The following is an 18,009-nucleotide window of genomic DNA, read 5'->3' on the forward strand; positions in this document are numbered from 1 at the left end:
GTTGAATACAATCTCCATCCACCCTCGGATGAACCCCAAGTCTGTCCCTTCCTTCCTGTCCATCTCATCTCTGTCAGTTCTAGAATCCTATTGCCTGAATTTGAATTGCAGAGCTGCGCATCCTCGTCCAACTTCCTTAACCTCTCTGAGCCCCATGTCCTTCTCAGTGACAAGAGGATACTAAAGGCAGAACTTCTTCCTGGGGCGGTAGTGAGGAGTCGGGGGGATGACTCATTTTAAAGCAGGGTCTGAATTCGAGAAGGTCCTTGGTGAACAGTAGCTATTATTGGGATGTGGCCTTCTTTACGCCTGGTGGATGGTATTCTGTCTCCAGGGCACAGAGCTGAATGATGACCGCAGCCCATCTGATGCCACCGTCACCACGGCCTTCAACATCCTGGTCATCGACATCAACGACAACGCCCCGGAGTTCAACAGCTCCGAGTACAGCGTGGCCATCCCCGAGCTGGCCCAAGTGGGCTTTGCCCTCCCCCTCTTCATCCAGGTCGTGGACAAGGATGAGGTGAGTCCCTGGAACCCGGGACCCGTCCAGTGTGATTGTCCTGCCTGCGCTGTGCAGCCTTGAGAGAGAGGCCAGGCGTCTCTGGGCTTCCAGGTCCTCAGTTATGAGATAGAAACAAACACGGGTGTTGATAAATAAGGCTGATTGATAGTCTCTAAACTGTTACAGATGCCATCTCTACCCTGTAAAAACATCCAAGCACACACTCCAATATGTGGCATTTTATTTAGAGGTTACATACACGGTCACTGTACTGATCTCATAGGTATGTGATAAAGTATGACTAAAATTGCCATCTTAAGGTGGGTGTGGTGGCACACAGCTGTAATTCCAGTGACTCGGGAGGCTGAGGCAGGAGGACTGCAAGTTGGAGACCAGCCTCAGCAACTCAGGCCCTAAGCAACTTAATGAGACCCTGTCTCTAAATAAAAATAGGGCTGTTGCTGAGCATGGGGCTCGGTGGTAGAGCACCCCTGGGTTCAAATAGCGATTTTTGAAAGTAGAAATAAAGCACCGGTGTACTTTCTCACACCTGAGGGGTGGTCTCTGCCGTGTGTCGGAGGTACATGCCCAGTTTAGAGGCCCATATAAATGACACTTGGCAGAAAGTCTGACACCTGCTTTTGGTGTAGTAATGCCCCCCTCCATGTGAAGAGCTTGCTCGGGGGACACAGGTGCTTTCAAGAGGATCCCCAGCCATCAGGGGCCCAGGAGGTCTGTGTCACCTTGTTCAGTGAGGCCTGCCCTGGGGCGTAGGCGGAGCTGGGGAGAGACAGAGGCTGGGGCAGGGGCCTCCCCCAACAGCCCCGCTGCCCCTGCAGCGCTGGCCGAGGGCAGGCTGGCGTGGGAATGGTTTGTCCCTTTAGACCCTCTCAGCCCGCTTCTCCCCCGCCTGGTGCCCTGCCTCCCTGGCCCTCTGCAGGGGCCACATTGGCAGCACTCTGTCCATGAGCCGCTTCCTGTCCTCCTGCCCTGCTCACCGCCAGGTGCTCCAGCCTCCTTCACCTGTCCCATGCAGGGCTCCTGTTCTGTCCTTGTCCCAGGCGGGCTTCTTCCTAAGGAGCCCCTCCACTCTGGCTGCCCAGCAAACGGCCACGGGGCCAGCCCAGGAGCCACCGCCCTCACCCCTACCCCTCCCCAGCCCGCTGTGCCCGCTGGACTCGCCCCGCCAGGACTGGACCCAAGGCCCAGCCAGTCCCACCTGTTCACACGGGCACACGCACCTCCGGCTCCCGGCTGAGGCGTCCCGTGCCTGTCTGCCTGAGATGACTTAAGATGTATTAAACACCTACTGTTTACTAGGAACTAGGTTTGTCCCCTGGGGATCAAGCATGACCACGGGCCTGTCCAAATGTCCCACTTTTAAAAGTAGGGATAAACAGGTATAAAATAAATTCCAATATTTTCTCAAACCCCATTCAATCATCTCGTCCCTCCCTGGAGTATAGCCAGGCACATCCCTGTCAGAGATGACTCAGAAGCCTGGCGTGATGGTGGCGCACACCTGTAATCCCTGCGGCTCAGGAGGCTGAGGCAGGAGGATGGCAAGTTCAGTACAGCGTGGCCATCACAGAGCTGGCTCAGCAACTCAGTGAGGCCCTAAGCAACTTAGTGAGACTCTGTCTCTAAATAAAATATTTTAAAAGGGGCTGGGGATGTAGCTTAGTGGTTGAGTGTCCCTGGGTTCATTCCCTGGTACCAAAAAACAATAAAATTGTTTTTTTTTTAAAAAATAGAGGCTACTCTGAATGAGAACCTCAGAAGAAAGGCTCCTCCTTCCTTGCAGAGGTACAGTCACGCCTGGGAGAGGAGACATGCCAGTCCTAGTGTGGGGTCCCGGGTCTTGATGGCAGGGGGCTGTGAGGATCAGGAAAGGCTTTTAGCAGGAGGCAGGGTGGCTGGCCTGCCAAGCTGGTGGCCCCCACTGGCCCAGAGGCAGAAACCTGCAGGTAGGACACAGGAATAGTGACCCCTGCTAACAGGGTTGGGCTGGGGGAGGTGGGCAGATGTGAGGAACCCAGGCCAGGGACTTGGACTTGACCTTGGCAGGAATCCAGGAGGCAGGCAGGACAAGCTCTGGGAGCGCACAGCGCCTCGTGTCAGTCCAGACTTGCCATTTACTGGCCCTGACTCCGGGTAAATTAATGGCCCTTCCTGAGCCTGGGTCCACTCATCTGTTCTTGCAGTAACAAGCTGACCCAACGCACACGCTCGTTTCTCACTTGGCCTCCATGTCCGGCCCAGGTCTGCAGGGAGGCCACTCCGAGAGGTCACTCACGGGTGCCGTCTGCGGTTTCGACGGTGCTGCCGTGTGTTTGGGTGGGGTGGGGTCCGGCGACAGAGGCTAAGCACAGCTCTGCCCCGCTTCGTCTCACAGTGGCCCCAGCTTCCACCCAGTGATCAGAACTGGCTCCATGTCCCAGCCTCACTGCCAGAGGCTGGGTGTGGGAGGTGACTGCATCTTGATCTCTGCTGCTAGGGAAGCTGAGAGGGGACAGAAAGGTGGGCAGGGCTTAGCGTAGCCACTGCCACACAGAAACCCCACCCACTGTCATTGTCCCCAGAGCTGCAGCTCCCCAACCCCAACCTGGTCCAGAGAGTGTCCCCAACAGTGAGGCCAGAGCCCCAGAACCCACTTACTCAGGCTCCTGTGTGACTGTCCGAAAGAATGCCGAGGGGACGCAGGTGCTGCGATGCCACACACCTGTAACCGCAGCAGCTCCAGAGGCTGAGGCAGGATCGCGGGTTCAGAGCCAGCCTCAGCAACTCAGTGAGGCCCTGACTCTAAATAAAATGCAATAAGGGCTGGGATGCGGCTCAGTGGTCGAGCATCCCTGGGCTTAATCCCTGGTACAAAAAGAAAAAAGAAAAAAGAGGCTGAGGACAGTCGGGCCCAGCCTGCCCCGAGGGACGCTCCCACCTAGACACAGCCCTGGGCACGTGGCATGCCATGCCCTCGGGGACCCCCGGAGCCAACGCAGACCTTCCCTGTGTGTGCTCCACCGCTCCTTTCCCCAGGGAGGTGGCCTGTGTCCCTCCAGGGACCCACTTCTCCAGGACAGAGTGACATGCAGAGAGGGGGACTAGGAAGAAGAGGCCACGCCCAGGTCCACACTGCCCCACCCTGAGGTCATCTGGGCCGTCCCATGTCCCTGGCTCTGAGTGGGGCTGCCCCCAAACCACAGCACCCCCACCCCACCCGGGCTCCTTCCTCCACAGGAGGGCAGGAGTGGCCGGCTCAGTCCAGCCCACGCCTTGGCACCACCAGCTCTTCTGCCGTCTCCAGAACCCGGGAGGGATTCAGAACTTGCCAGGGAACAGGCCCCAAGGCCAGGTTCCAGATGTCGAGGAGACGCCACCACATCTGGCGGGCTCAGCCGCGTGGCCCACAGACAGCAGGCACAGGCCGCAGGCGTGAGGGCATTGCCCAGTGTCCGGAATCTGGGGCAAAAACAACCTCTGAGGGGAACCAGGCAGATGTTGGAAAAGACCTTTAAGAAATTGTCCTGTCCTGTCCCTTCCTAGGGGGAGAATGTCGGTGGGGATCTGTGTCTGGGTTGAAGGTGACTCTGGATTTGCTTGGTGTGGCAGAAATACATGGTCGCTGAGCAAAAGAGGAAGAGGGAAGAGGGCAGAAGAGAGGTCAAAGTCCTGTGTCACAGGCTCTTCAGAACCATGGGACGGTCTCTGGCTGTCCCTGTGACTGTGACTGTGCTTACGATTCTACAATTCTGAGCATGCTGGTCCCATCCAGACCCATCTCCTGGTTACACAGCAGGACCCACAGCTGGGGCCTGATCTGGATTTGCTCAGCAGGACAACCCCACACCTCACACTCCAGAGGCGCACACTGTTGAGGGACGGTGCCTTTGAAGGTGAAAGTAGCAACAAGGTGGCCCAGGGCTTTTACTGGACGGATGACCTCAAAAGTGCATTGTGAGGCAGTAGAGGGTGCTGACCAAAACAGAAGAGGAAGAAGGAAGAAGTTTAAACTCTCAGTCAGATCTTTGTGGCAGTTAGTCCTAATTAGGATGCTAATTGAACTCAAAAAACTAGGTGATACTTGCAGTCCGCCCCCCCCCCCACCGCCCGCCCCAGGTCTAAGATTCTGTACCGTCTGGAAATCTCAGGCTCTGCCAGACCATGCAAAGGTGCTTGAAAAAGACCCTTTCTATCTCCCAAGGACTCTGTCACATTGTGAAGTCTCTCTGAGTAATTTCTTCTCTTTGGCCCAGCTATAGAAAACTCAGAGAAGCCAGGGAAGAAAAAGCTGGGGTGGGCTGAAGCCATTTGTATCCTGTGACAGTTGAGATGCAAATAGATGGTTGTGATGCAGATAGGGGGAAAAAATCCTGCAGGCACAGGCTGGGAAGCCATCCCGGACAGAGCATCTCCCAGTTTCAAATTAAAGGCTGTGGCCACGTTCCGCTCTGCCCAGCAATTTGCTGTCTCCCTCGGTGTTCCGATAGCCACAGTCGATAGGCAGCACCTTCACCCACTAGGGTCCCCACCCTGTCCTCCGCCTTCTGTTTCCCATCTGCACAGGAGGGAAGACTCCCTTTGGTGGTTGGAATTTTTGCTCAGTTATTCTAAAAACCACTCTCCTGCCCAGACACCAGGGGGTTATGGGGGGGCAGTGCAGGGCCTTGGGGGATCCTGGCTCTGTAGCTCCACAAGGAGGATTGGATTTTGTTTTTAAATTGTTGGTGCATTGTGCAGGACTCCTCTGGCTGACCCAGAGCCAAACAACAGTGGCTTCCCTCCATCGGGAGAGGACCTTTAGCTCCCCTTTCTTCTCAGGAGTTGGGAATGGTGGATCCACTGTATTTCTGCCTCACTTCTGGCCCCAGCTTCTCCGAACACATTTTCTCCTGTCCTTGAGGTCATTTAAAAATATTTTTTTACTTGTTCTTTTTAGTTACGAACGACAGAAGACTGTATTTTGACCTATTATTCATACATGGGGTGTGACTTCCGATTCTTGTGGTTGAACAGGATGTGGAGTTCCGCAGGTCGTGTATTCATATGTGAACGTAGGAAAGTTCTGTCTGGTTCATTCTTCTTTCCCATTCCCATCCCCCCTCCCTTCCCCCATCCCCCCATCTGGTAAACACCCCCCTTCACCCCACCACCTGTGGTGAGGCAGCATCCACATATCGGAGAGAACATTCAGCCTTTGGTCTGGGGGATTGGCTTATTTTGTTTAGCATGAAAAGCTCCCTTTCTATCTATTTACCAGCAAATGCCATAATTTCATTCTTCCTTTTGGCTGAGTAATATTCCATTGGGTATATGTATCACTTTTTCTTTGTCTATTCTTCTATTTTAAGGGCATCTAGGTTGGTTCCATAGCTCAGCTATCATGAATGAGCTGCTGTAAACATTGATGTGGCTGCGTCGCTCTAGTGTGCTGATTTTAAGTCCTTGGGGTGTAGACTAAGGAGTGGGATAGCTGGGTCAAATGGTGGTTTCATTCCAGGTTTTCTGAGGACTCTCCCTACCGCTTTCCAGAGTGGTTGTGCCAATTTGCAGTCCCACCAGCAACGTCCGAGTGTACCTTTTCCCCCATATTTGAGGGCATTTTTTGCAGAGGAGAGGGATGGTGGTGGACAGCAGAGGGCCAGTGTCTACCCCACTCCCAGGGACGCCTCTGCTGCTCGGTCCTGCAGCTCCTGGGAACTGGGATCATATCAGAAAAGCCTTCAGATCTCATGAATGTGTGTCCTAAGGGGCGAGAGTGAAATTTAGGCAGATGGAGAGATCATTCATTCGCTCAGCAATCATTATGCACCTAGTACGTGCCCCAAACATCATTATGCATCTACTAAGTTCCTAACTCTGTTAGGGTTAGTGTTAGTTATAGATTTAGGGTTAGGGTTAGGGTGAGAGTTAGGGTGAGAGTTACGGTTAAGGTAGGGTTAGGTACCTGAGAGGTGGTGCTGAAGTGTGGGCTGCTCTCTAAAGGCTCATACTTCATTCTGGTGGAGAAGGCTGGGGAGGGGGCTGAGCTGGGGATCAGCGGTGGCGCGCTTGCCTAGCACATGTGAGGCCCTGGGTTCAATCCTCAGCCCGAGGAAGAGAGAAAAGAAAGGAAGGAAGGAAGCAGGACTCCAAGGACATGAGAGGGCGCCGGGGCAGAGAGGCCCTCTTCCACTCTGGGGCCCAGGAGTGCTCCCGGGAAGGCTGAGCAGGGGGTAGTGAGTGGTGGAGGTGGCCACGCAGAGCTGGGAAGGAAGAACCTTCTAGCAGCAGTTGCTCCCCTGCAAGGTGGGGAGGTCCCCACAAGGGACACGGCCTGGCATTTTCCTGAAGTCGGACAAAGACTGGTGGGACTGGCCGGGGCTCGGAGAGGGGAGACGGAGGCCGCAGCCGGATGGGGAGTGCCTCTTCCCGTTACTGTGCGACCCAGGAGTTGGCAGCTGACATAGTGTGTGCATCGCCCTTTTCTGAAGGAGCCCTCTGACTGCTAAGGGGGTTCCTGGGGACCAGAGGCAAGGCGGTGGGGGCTGGGGAGTAGGTGGTCTCCTCCAGGGGACCTCCCCAGCCACCATGACCGCCTGCTGTGGCCGGCAGGGCTTCCTCTGACTGCCTGGTGACTCACTGCAACTTAGCGTCTTCCTCAGACAACAACGTGGGGGAGAAGCCCGAGAACCCACAGTCCCCCTAGAATGAAATGCTCAAAGTCCAGTAGAACCGCCACTCAGAACTCTGGCCGGGAGGACCCTGGGCCTTTGTGACAGAGGCTCTCAGATGTTCACCTGGCCTCAGCCAAAAGGCTGAGAGCCGCGAGGCTGGCCCAGGGTTTTGAACTCCAACCCCAGCCTTCCGCCATGGGACCTGCCCAGGCCCAGGGAGGGGAAGGGACCTCCAGCCCCACCCACCCATCCACAAGGAGGATTGCCATGTCCTGTCCCCACTCTGCCCGGGGTCCACCTCTGGGAAACCATGGCTCTTTACCACTCCACACATCCCAAGAGGACCTGGCAGGTGCCTCGGCCGGCCTATCCCACACCCCCCTGCCTGCAGCAGAGGGGCCGCGCCTCACCCCGCCACACCCCGTCTGCCCAGGAATCTGTACATCTGGCTTCACCTGGGTGAGAAAGGCCGCTGGTTAGAAATAAAAATAAGGGCTTTGAAGCCAGACTGCTCTGCCACTTTTGATCTGTATGACCTTAGGGGACTTATTTATTCTCTGATTCCATTTTCTTATCAGTGATGGTAGCTCCCTCACAGAGCTGTGGGGAGGGAAAATGAGTTCTTATTTGTATTTAGAACCGCGTCTGGTCATAAAAAGCACTCTCTGTGTGTTGACTGTGGGGATTCTTGCCCAGCCTGGGAGACAGGTCTGTTTAACTTGCCTTTTTCAGAGGGAAAGAGGGCTCAGAGAGGTTAAGGGACCTCCCCAAGGTCGTCCTGAGGAAGCACACGCAGCTAAGCTCAGGCCGGCTCTGCTGGGCCCTTAGGGAAAAGGGTCCCTGGGGGGCAAAGAGCCCCCTCTGGAGTGAGGCAGGTCATCTCCAGGGATCCGTTGGAAGCAGGGGTTAAGAATCCCAGGGCTTTGGACCCACCGGGCACACCACTCAAAGATCTGGTGCCCCCAAAAGGGAGGCTCTGCCCACCCCAAGGGCTGGGAGGGAGGGAGAGGAGGGAGATTAAAGAAAAAAAGGGACCTCACCATCGAGGTGAACAGGGACACGTCTGCCAGGAGCTCATTCCCGTTTCAGGCAGATGACACCATTAATTTGTTTGAGGGGCATAGGGAAAAAAGAGAAAAACCAAACAGAATTACCCTCCTCCCCAAGGAGAGGACAGCACGGGGTAAATAAAGGAAAGCGAGTGACGGCAGAAAAGCCGCATCCCGGAACGTGGGGTCATTTCTGCGGAGTCGGGGGCAGCGATTTCAGGGATGGAGGGGCGGAGGCTCTTGTTCTCCTGCTCATCTCAGACTTTATCTGCATCCCTCACTCTCGCTTTCCGTTTCATGTGTGCTCCAGACCTGTCGGGAGCCACGGCCCACGACCTTGTATTTATTTAAATATTTTCACATTTGCTCCTGTTAGGGGCTCGGTCCAGGCTGCGGGGTCTCTGGGCCCTCCCGATGTGGCCCTGCAGAGGTTGTGGTCTTGTTGCAGGCTCCCGCAGGGCCGCTCCCAGGCAGTCCAGGGGTTCGCAGGAGGCAGGGAGACCACTGGCCCCCACCCCGCACAGGCACCCATGACCCTGGCTGGAGAAGAACCTGCATCTTTATTTCCACTAACGTTGGACTGCACTACAACCTGCCCTTTCATTACGTCATGGGTCTAGAAGCAAGCCACCACTGATTATTTTGTTTTTTGTTTTTTTTTTAATATCTATTTTTTGGGTGTAGATGGACACAACATAATGCTTTTATTTTTATGTGGTGCTGAGGATCGAACCCAGGTCCCGCCGGCGCTAGGCGTGCGCTCTACCACTGAGCCACAATCCCAGCCCCCCCACCACTGATTATATAGCATTGTCTGTGACTTTGACCCCAAGAGAAATCTCAGGTATTTTCATATCACATGCCCAGGAATCTCAACATGCCATTTACACTCATCGCTGTTTGAAATTGGAGCAGGGGTCAGACCCGCTACTGAACCTCATTGTGTAGCGCTTTCCAAAGCACACCTATCACCACAGCACCCTTTTAAAAGACTTTGATAACTACGTTTCTAAATAATTGGTTGATTTTGTGGTCTCTTTTATGTTATGCAATTAAAAACATAAGGCCAGGCGTGGTGGTGCACGCCTGTCATCCCTGTGGCTCAGGAGGCTGAGGCGGGAGGATCACGTGTTCAAAGCCAGCCTCAACAACTTAGCAGGGCCCTGAGCAACTCAGGGAGACCCTGTCTCTAAATAAAGTACAAACAGGGCTGGGGATGTGGCTCAGTGACTGAGTGCCCCTGGGTTCAGTCCCTGGTACCAAAATAAGGAAGGAGGGAAGGAGGGAGGGAAGGAAGGGGAAAAAGAAACCAAACTCTGGAAGCAGTAAGGAGAGGTGGGGAAGGGGGAGGACAGGCTGGCCGCATGCCGTGGGCAGGATGGCAGTCCACACTTTCTGTGGGTGCACGATCACCCCGTCACCAGGACCTGCTTTCCCCTCCACTAGGCAGATCACTGGGATCTGGCTAGAGATTGCCCCCTGCCCACGGAATCCCCGCAGGAGGGAGAAAGGAGGTGGATGGGATGCCCCCGACATCCTGCACCTCTCACCACTTGTGGCTTCACGCATGAAGACAAGCAGAGAGGGCTCAGGGGCGAGGCCCCCCTCCAGGGGCAGCTGAGCAAGGCGTGCAGCCAAGTGGAGGTGGGATCCCCCACCCGTGCCCAGACCCGGGGCCCATCCTGGCTGCTCTTATTTCTAAAAGGAAGAGCTTCTGGGCGTTCTGTGCCTTCACAGGGGTTATGTGTCCACCCAATGTCCACGACTTGCTGCCGCCCACTGAGCGTCCCTCCAGTGGGCAGGGGTCTGTCTGCAAGGCCTCTGCTGCCCACAGCTTCTGCTCACATGTCCAGGGCCCCAGAAAAATATCTGTTGCCTTCAAAGGCAATTGGTTCTGGGCAGGAAGCCGTGAGCGCAGGATGCAGCCAGCGCAGGACGCCCCGTCTGCGTAGGTTCCCCTTGATTTCCCCCAGCTGACTTCTCCGGGCCTCTTATTACCATGACGATTATTCTGGCCTTTCTTTCCCTGGTGACATCCCACGGGGTGACTCCTCCCGCAGGCTAAGCTCCAACCCTCCTGAGGACCAGAGCTGTCCTGGGGTAACTGAGACACCCCCTGCTTTAGTCTCCTCTGTAAATGTCATTAGCATGCAGTTGCACCAGGCCCCCAGCCCTGGTGGGGAGCCCACAGTGACAGCGCCCGTCCCTCACCCCTGCCCACCCCAGCCTGTGTGGCTCCCAGTCCCAAGTCCCCCCGATGACTGGGGTTCATGTCTCATGTTGGACTGGGGAGCTGTGCCCTTGTCTGGTTGCCTGCTTCCCTGTGACCCACCTGTGCTCCTGAGCAGGACTGGACCCACCGGAAGTAGCGGGGATCACTTATCCGTGGGTCCCACTCCCTAAATGTAGCAGCTGGTCTTTCTGAAGACACCCCCTGGAGTCAGAAGCAGAGCTGAGGCGCCTCAACCTCGCCCCCCCCCTTTCTCCACCATCTCTCTGTGGTTGAAGCCCCCCTGGTGCCCCCTCCCTATGGACAGCGGTGGGCCCAGTTTCACCCCAGAAAGTGATTTCGTCCTGTAGCACCCCCCGCCCCATTCCCCGCCCACCCCCAGCTCTCCCCGACAGCACTAGATGCTCCTCTCCCGTCCTGACCTGGGGCAAGCACAGCGCCGTGGGCCTCGAGCCCTGGGTCCCCGTCGTGGCAACCGCAGGCCGCGACATCCTAGTCGTCAAGACAGAGAAAGCGCAGGTCGCCCAGCTCTGCTTTCTGGGGCTCCTGCCAGCTGTCCCCTGAAAGAGGAGAGTGGGGCAGGGTGGGGACAGAGGGGCAGGTGCGCGTGGCAAGGCCCAGCGTCCCGGCTTGACTCCTCTGTGGAGGCTCAGGCAGACCTGCCTTCCCCTCGCCAGGCCTCGCTCGGTCCCTCGTCTGTTAAAAAGGAATTCCTTCAAAGAGAGTCGAGAGCAAGGAGGTGTTGACCCCCAGCTGGGCGTCCACCTGCATCCCTGGCAAGAGGGTGCCCGTCATGGCGTCCCCAGATCGGTCCCAACGAGCACCCGTGTCAACAGGCACATGATCTCAGATTCTTGTCACATGAGCAAAACTGGGTTCAGAGAGGGAGCCTTCTATGGAAGGTCACAGAGCATAGCAAAAGATAGCCGAGGGCCATGGAGTACACGGGGTAGCGGGCACCCTGGACAGGGGAGACAGGCACTCCAGGGACTCTCCCAATGGGTAGGAGGTGGGAGTCCATTTATCCCCTCGTTTACTCATTGAGCACCTACTATGCGCGAGGTGCTGATCTCTGTACCACCCGCCACTGAACGCCAGGCAGCCCAGCCCCCTGGCAGCCTGTGTTCCAGTGGCGGAGATTAAAGAAACAGACGCACCGGAGGCAGGCGGTGACCACTGCCAGGGGGAGACAGCGAGCTGGGCTGGGCTCCGGGAGGACTGGCCAGCGGGGAAGGCAGCAGCAGAAGCCTCCCAACATGATGACATTGGCCAGAGACTCCCGGTAGTGAGGGTCCGGCCCTGGGGAACTTTCTGGAGGGAAGAACAAATTCATGGATCTGAGGCAGGGTCCTCAGAGAAGGGACAGGAAGCTGGCTGAGCGTAAGAAGCAAGGAGTGACACCATGTGACTGAGGTGCTGGAGGACATGCCATGGAAGCAAGCCAGTGCCCGTCAACCACAGGTGGGCAGAGCAGGGGGCTTTCACCCATGGGATGTCACCCAGCCATGATAGGGTGACACAGTGCCACCTGCCGTGTGAGTCCATCTGTAGGAAGTGTCCAGAAGGCCAGGTTAGGCAGAGAGGGGATGGTGGTTCAGGGTCCTGGAGGTGCCGGGAGCAGCTGCTTAATGGATACAGGGCTTCCTTTGGGAGCCATGAAAAGGCTCAGCGCAGCCCTGTGGATACAGCAGACACCATTTGTTTGCATACTTTAAAGTGCTAAAGAGGGTGACTTGTATGTCATATGAAATTTACCTTAATTTTCTAAAAGGTGCTCTTGCTGCTGGTGACGTGGAGTGAAGTGAAGGGGCCATCACGAGGGTGACTAGGGTGGGTGACTAAGAGTGAAGGAAGGGGCCGGGACGAGGAGGTGACAACCTGGGTTCAGATGGGGCACAGCGGTCCTTGGGTCAGGGAAGTGCTGTGGGGGTGAGCCGTGACCCCAGGCTGCATCTGTCTGGAAGGGGCTGGGAGTTCCTCGGGGCTGTCCGGGCACCTGTCGGTGAGGGTGATGGAGTGCGTGGTCAGCTCTTGTGGGTCCTGTTTGACCTGCTGGTCAGCCATCCGAATGGAAGTGCCAGCAGGGCAGGTGGGGTGTGCTGGTCGATGTCCAGGAAGTGGCTCTGGGGTTAGGGACACTGGCTTGTATCGTTTGGTGATCTCTGTAGTGGAAATGCTCCACCATGGTCAACGTCAAGTGACTGACGTGACGTTAGTGGCTCCCCTAGGCTCTAGAAATGGAGCAGGAGGCTCTGTGTGGGTCCAGGCTGCAGAAATAGAAGCTGCCAGTGTCCGCATCGAGTTTAAAGCTGGCCTCGCTGGTCCCAGGGTCTCGCCCGGGAAGGGGCGTGGCCAGAGCAGAGAGGAAGGGGCTGGGCAGCCCTGGGCACCTCGATATTTCACCTTAGGGGAGAAGAGGACTGGGAAAGAGCTGTCCTGAGGGAGGGGGAGCACCCGAGAGGCACTGAGGGCAGAATGATTGAGGCATGAAGGGTGAGTGAGCAGGGAGAGGCAGGACTCAGGATGGGGGCCCAGCGGCCCTGACAGCCATCAATAGCCACAAATTAGCAGCTGCGTCCATGTTTACTTTTCTGTGCGAACAGGATGATTGGTTTTAATCGCCCCCATTAGAGAATGTTCCACCTGCCAATCTGTACTGAGCACGCCCACCAGGCTTCAAAAACACAGAATCCCCTTGGCCCTTCTCCTGCCTGCCTCCAGAGCCTTCTCTGGCCCCCGCCTGGCTGGGGGTGGGACTGTGCTTAAAGACGCAGACCCCTAGGGTGCAGTGAGGACCCCACGGATCCCAGAGGCATTATGTGAACGAAAGAAACCAGTCTCAAATGCTTTACTGCTGCCTGATTCTAGAACATTCTCAAAAAGCTTAGGAGCCAACAACAGAAGATCCGTGGTTGTCAGGGGTTAGGGTGACAGGACAGAGGGCAGAGGGCAAAGGGATAGAACAAGCACGTTTTGGGGGGGCGTGAACTGATCTCCGTCCTGGTTGTGAGGGAAGTGGGTAACAAGAATCTGTCCACGTGTTAAAATTCATAGAATTGAGCTGGGCGTGGTGACGCTCGCCCGTGATCCCAGCAGCTCTGGAGGCTGAGGCAGGAGGATGGAAAGTTCAAAGCCAGCCTCAGCAACCTAGAGAGGCCCTACTCAACAAGACCCTGTCTCTAAATAAAATATGAAAAAGGACAGGGGCTGTGGTTGAGTGCTCCTGACTTCGATCCCCAGTCAGCTCATAGAAACGTGTACCAAAGTGTCCATCTTGTGGGTTGTTAATTAAAAAAGTAAATTATGATGTATTGAAGATGAAATGAGAGGCAGCCGCGTCAGCAGTCCCCGCGGTGGGCTGTTAGGTCTTGATAGCACCAGGCTCCTCATCATGGTCATAAATCATCAAGCATGTCACAGGCACCCTCTTAGGCAGCCAGCAAGGCAGGCTGGTTGGCCTTGAATCCCACTAGGAGTTTGAACCTAATTCGGGAGGTATTTGGGAGTCACTGATGGTTCTTGAGTGTGAGTGATAGCCTCCGAGCTGTGCTTTAGGTTGAGTCTGAACACGTCCAAACGTGGGGATAGGGACCCAGGGTGAAGGTGGGGAGCACAGATGGGTAGAGACTGGGCCCAGGCCAGGCCTGCTTGAGGTGGGGTCTGTGGAAAGGGGGAGCAGGTCGGATGAGGCTGGGGTTTGGAGTTCTAGCAATGGGAGGAGCAGAAGTTTCAAGGACAGCTGGGGAGAGGCGAGAAGAGGGGCAGAAGATGTGGGCTGCTCCCACCTGCCACCACCATGCTGGGCAGCAGTGGCCAGGCCTCTTGGTTCCGTCTGAGCCCCCACTGAGATCCTCACCTGAAAGACTCCATCCTCCCTGTCCCCGTCTCCGCCTCCTCTCCCCTCCCCTGCGTCTCCATCTGTATCTTCTGATTTGATTCTCACACCACAGCCACTGTGTGGCCACACACACATCTCCAAATGATGTCCAGCAGGAGGGTCCTGTGCAGGAAGGTAGCCGTGCCCAGGGGCAGCAGAGGGGCCCAGAGGGCTGTCTCCAGGCACGACTACACCTTCACCTGGAGCCTGCACCCTGTCCCAGCCCCAAACCCCTCCCCTAGGACATGTGAGGTGCCTTTGTTGGTGGGAAGGGGCAGCTCTCCCTGGCAGAGGGCTAGGAAGCGGGGGCTGCGGTCACCCACCAGGTTCACAGCCTCTCCTGGCAGGGGGTCTCCATTTTGAACAGCAACCTCAGGAGGACAGTTTGTGAAGGTCACCAGCAGGTCCGCTCCAGGGCCATCTCCCATCAACATGATGGGCTCACGATTGGAGGATAGGTAGTGGGGACACTGGTGTGATTGGCAGCTGGCAGTGCCCCCCCTGATTTCCAGAAGGCCTTGAGATGCCTTTGTCTTGCCGTACATTTTTTTCTCTGTGTGTAAGCAGGGAAATAGCTTCCTCACGGTGGAAAGATGGAGACAGAGCCCTCCAAGTGGGAGACCCAGCTCCCAGCAGGGCACCCTGCCCCTCCCTGCTCTGTCCTGAGGCCCTGGCGAGAGAGCAGAGGGCTGGACACTCACCTCTGCCTGCAGCAGCCCCGCGCTGCTGGCCACCCATTCCTCCGCAGAAGGGCCACTCCTGGGTGCAGGACAATTCTGGGCCTGGAGCAGATGAGGATGCACTTCTTTCCCCTGCATCGGGGGTCTCCCTGCATCTCTGAGAACACTTACACCCCACTTTAGTCCCCCACCAAAACCACAACCAAAACTCGGCTGCAGAGTTTGCCAGTTGGACAGCAGAGGAAGGGACTGAGACCAGATGTGTGTGGGAAGAGCAGGTTGGCAGATTCTGAAACGTGGCCACTGGTGCTGGGAGGCCAGCCCAGGGTTGTGCGACAGAGCCGGAGGGAAGAGACTGTTGAGAGTCCCATACCAGGCCGGAACCTTCCACATAGGATCCTATGCTGGAGGGAGAGGGGAGGAAGGGGACAAGACTCACTTCCTAGGGATCATGAGGGTGGAGGTCTCGCTGGCTGTCCTCAATTTAAGATCTGGGGACTCATATATCCTACCTGCTTCCTCTGCCCTTCACACATGAATGACAGCCCAGGAGCCCGTAGCAGCAGGCAGCTCCTTAACTGGGGCTAGGACGGTCCCTGTGGCCCCTGGGTCTTCCACATAATGCTCATCCTTTGACCAAGACCACGGGAGCGTTGCCTCCCAGCTAGCACCCCAAGGCCACAGCACGGCACTAAGAGCCCATGGGGCTGAAGTCTTGATCCCTAAAAGTCCAGGGTAGCCCAAGGAATAGAATGTCACCTGAAATGACTATTGACTTGGGGCACAGAAATGGGGCCAGAATAGCTAGTCTCAGCTCTGGAAGTGGACACCGTGAACTTCACCTTATCTCATGGCAGGACCTACGGCCAGCACACAGGACCCACTTGGAGCAAGGCTGAGCAGGGCCTAGTGGTGGCCGTGTGCCCACCGTCACTGGCAAAGGACCAGCACTTTATGTGCACGTCCTGTGAGGGTCAGAGTAGCCTTTGGGGAGCTCACCCAGGGGAAACTGGGTGTGCAGAACCCCATGCTTTCCACCCCTGCACAGCTGGGCAGTTGTGCTAGCTGCCTCTGCTGCACCCTGTAGAGTCGGGGACCACGCTCTCTGATTACCTGTGACTACCTAGGTTTCAGTACTTTAATACCCACATCCTAGGATGCTCTGAGCCAGGTAAACCTGGAATGTGGAAGAGAAAGAGCAGGGCTGACCCACTCCCCAGTGACGTGGGCTTTGGGGGGTCCCTGGAATCAGACTCTGCTCAGGAGCAGGAGGGCAGGAGGAGGGAGCGCAGGAGATGACAAGGTGTTAGGAGTGGCTGGATTTGGAAGATGTGTGAGATTCTCACAGTGCACTGGGGCGAAGGGCTGCAAATTAGGGAAAACTGAATTCAAAAACACCTGTCCTCGTTGGCTTAATGCAGATACCCAGCGCACATCCAAATTCATCTCCCAGAGGAGATGGGGCTGGCTGCGGGGCGGAACGTGATGATCCCACCAGGGGAGGGAGGGAAGGTGTGCAGAGCAGGTGAGGAGCACCTGCCCGCCGGAGCCTCCTCCGCACACGGATGATACACACGTCTGTGATGAAGGCTCTCCAGCGCTCTTCCTCCAAGTGCCAGCTGCCAATCGGATTGAATTAGATTTCACAGGGGGTTTTGCAATACATGAAATTCACCGCAAATTACTCTTAAAGAGGGAAAATCAATCATTTGGAGCAGAGATAAGCTGAAGGCAGGGCAGCTGGGATTGATCCTGGCTGTGCAGGTGTGTGTGGAATTCCATAGATAACCTGGGAAGCTGGGGTGGGGGCGAGAGTGGCAAGGGGGAGGGGGGCAGAGGAGGGCTGGGGGGGGGAAAGGGGAGAAGGAAGACAGAGGGGGAAACACAGACGAGAACAGCCGAAGCGGGGATGGGGAGAGGAGGGACAGAAGAAGGAGGCCCTGGAGGGGAGGTGTCCTGGTCCCTCTGGGCTGCTATAACTAACTGTCGTAACTGGGTGACTCACACACAGACACTTTTCCCTCATTCTGGAAGCTGGGAGAGATCAGCGCGCTGCCAGATTCAGTGCCTGGTGAGAACTGGCTTCCTGTTTCCCAGATGACCATCTAACTGTGTGTCCCCACATGGCAGAAGGGGCAAGGGTCACTCTGGGGTCTCTCTAAGGGCCTTAGTCCCATTCGTGAGGGCTGGCCTTCACCACATCACCTCCCAAAACTCACCTCCTTGGGGGTTAGGATTTCACTATATGAATTTGCAGGGGGCACTAGCAGCCTGGCAGAGGAGGGGAAAGAGAGACACAAAGGGGCAGCAGAGGGGCCAGGAGGGAGAAGGAGGAAGAGAAGGGAGAGCCTGGGCTGAAAGAAAACAATTTAAAAGACTCAGGTGTTAAAGGGCCCAGAGAGAAGAGCCCAGGCTGAGCTTTCCATTTTGCAGATCAGGAATCTGAGGCAGAGAGGGAAAAGGGCTTTCCTCAGTCACACAGCAATGAGGGGCAGCCCCAAGAAAGCCAGTGACCACCTCAGACCCACGCCACGCCAGGATCCACACCACAGAGGAGCCCTGGAGGGGGCAGTGGGATGATTCCCAAAGCCAGGGCGCCTCCCTCCCTCCTGCAGGCCTGACAGTCTACCCAGATCCAGGGTGGAGACGGGAGCCTCTGAGCCACTGGTGGCCAGACAAGCTGGAATGCAGAAGAGAAAGGCACTAGGGCCCCGCTACCAACCTCGTGACCTAAGCCTTATTGGGTCCCTCCAGTGAATTTAGGGGCACAGAGACAGTGACCTCTACAAGGCTCCTTCCGTTGCCCTCTGGCCTCTGACTTTGAAGCAGGCAGCCCCCCCCCCCCATTCGGGACAGTGCACAGGGGGCAGCTGCCCCACAGGTGGGCAGGGGCGGGCAACCTGGCGCCCCCTAGTGGTGTCTCAGAAGGGAGCGAGGGGACAAGAAGAGGCCACCTGCCGAGGTTCACTTTGCCACATCTGATTGGGGTTAATTAAGTGAAAGGATAAAGAATAC

The 18,009-nt window shown here is 56.4% G+C and overlaps 1 protein-coding gene across 1 annotated transcript in view; it reads left to right on the top strand.

The window, feature by feature from the left end:
* Positions 1-18,009, top strand: part of Cdh23 (cadherin related 23) — a 335,818-nt gene that overhangs the window by 160,969 nt on the left and 156,840 nt on the right. The window contains exon 10 of the mRNA XM_077105309.1: positions 335-523. Coding sequence (XP_076961424.1) covers positions 335-523 — 189 coding nt within the window. The remainder of the gene's footprint in view (positions 1-334; positions 524-18,009) is intronic.

Source organism: Callospermophilus lateralis, chromosome 15 (genome assembly GCF_048772815.1).
Source record: "Callospermophilus lateralis isolate mCalLat2 chromosome 15, mCalLat2.hap1, whole genome shotgun sequence".
Lineage (NCBI taxonomy): Eukaryota > Metazoa > Chordata > Mammalia > Rodentia > Sciuridae > Callospermophilus > Callospermophilus lateralis.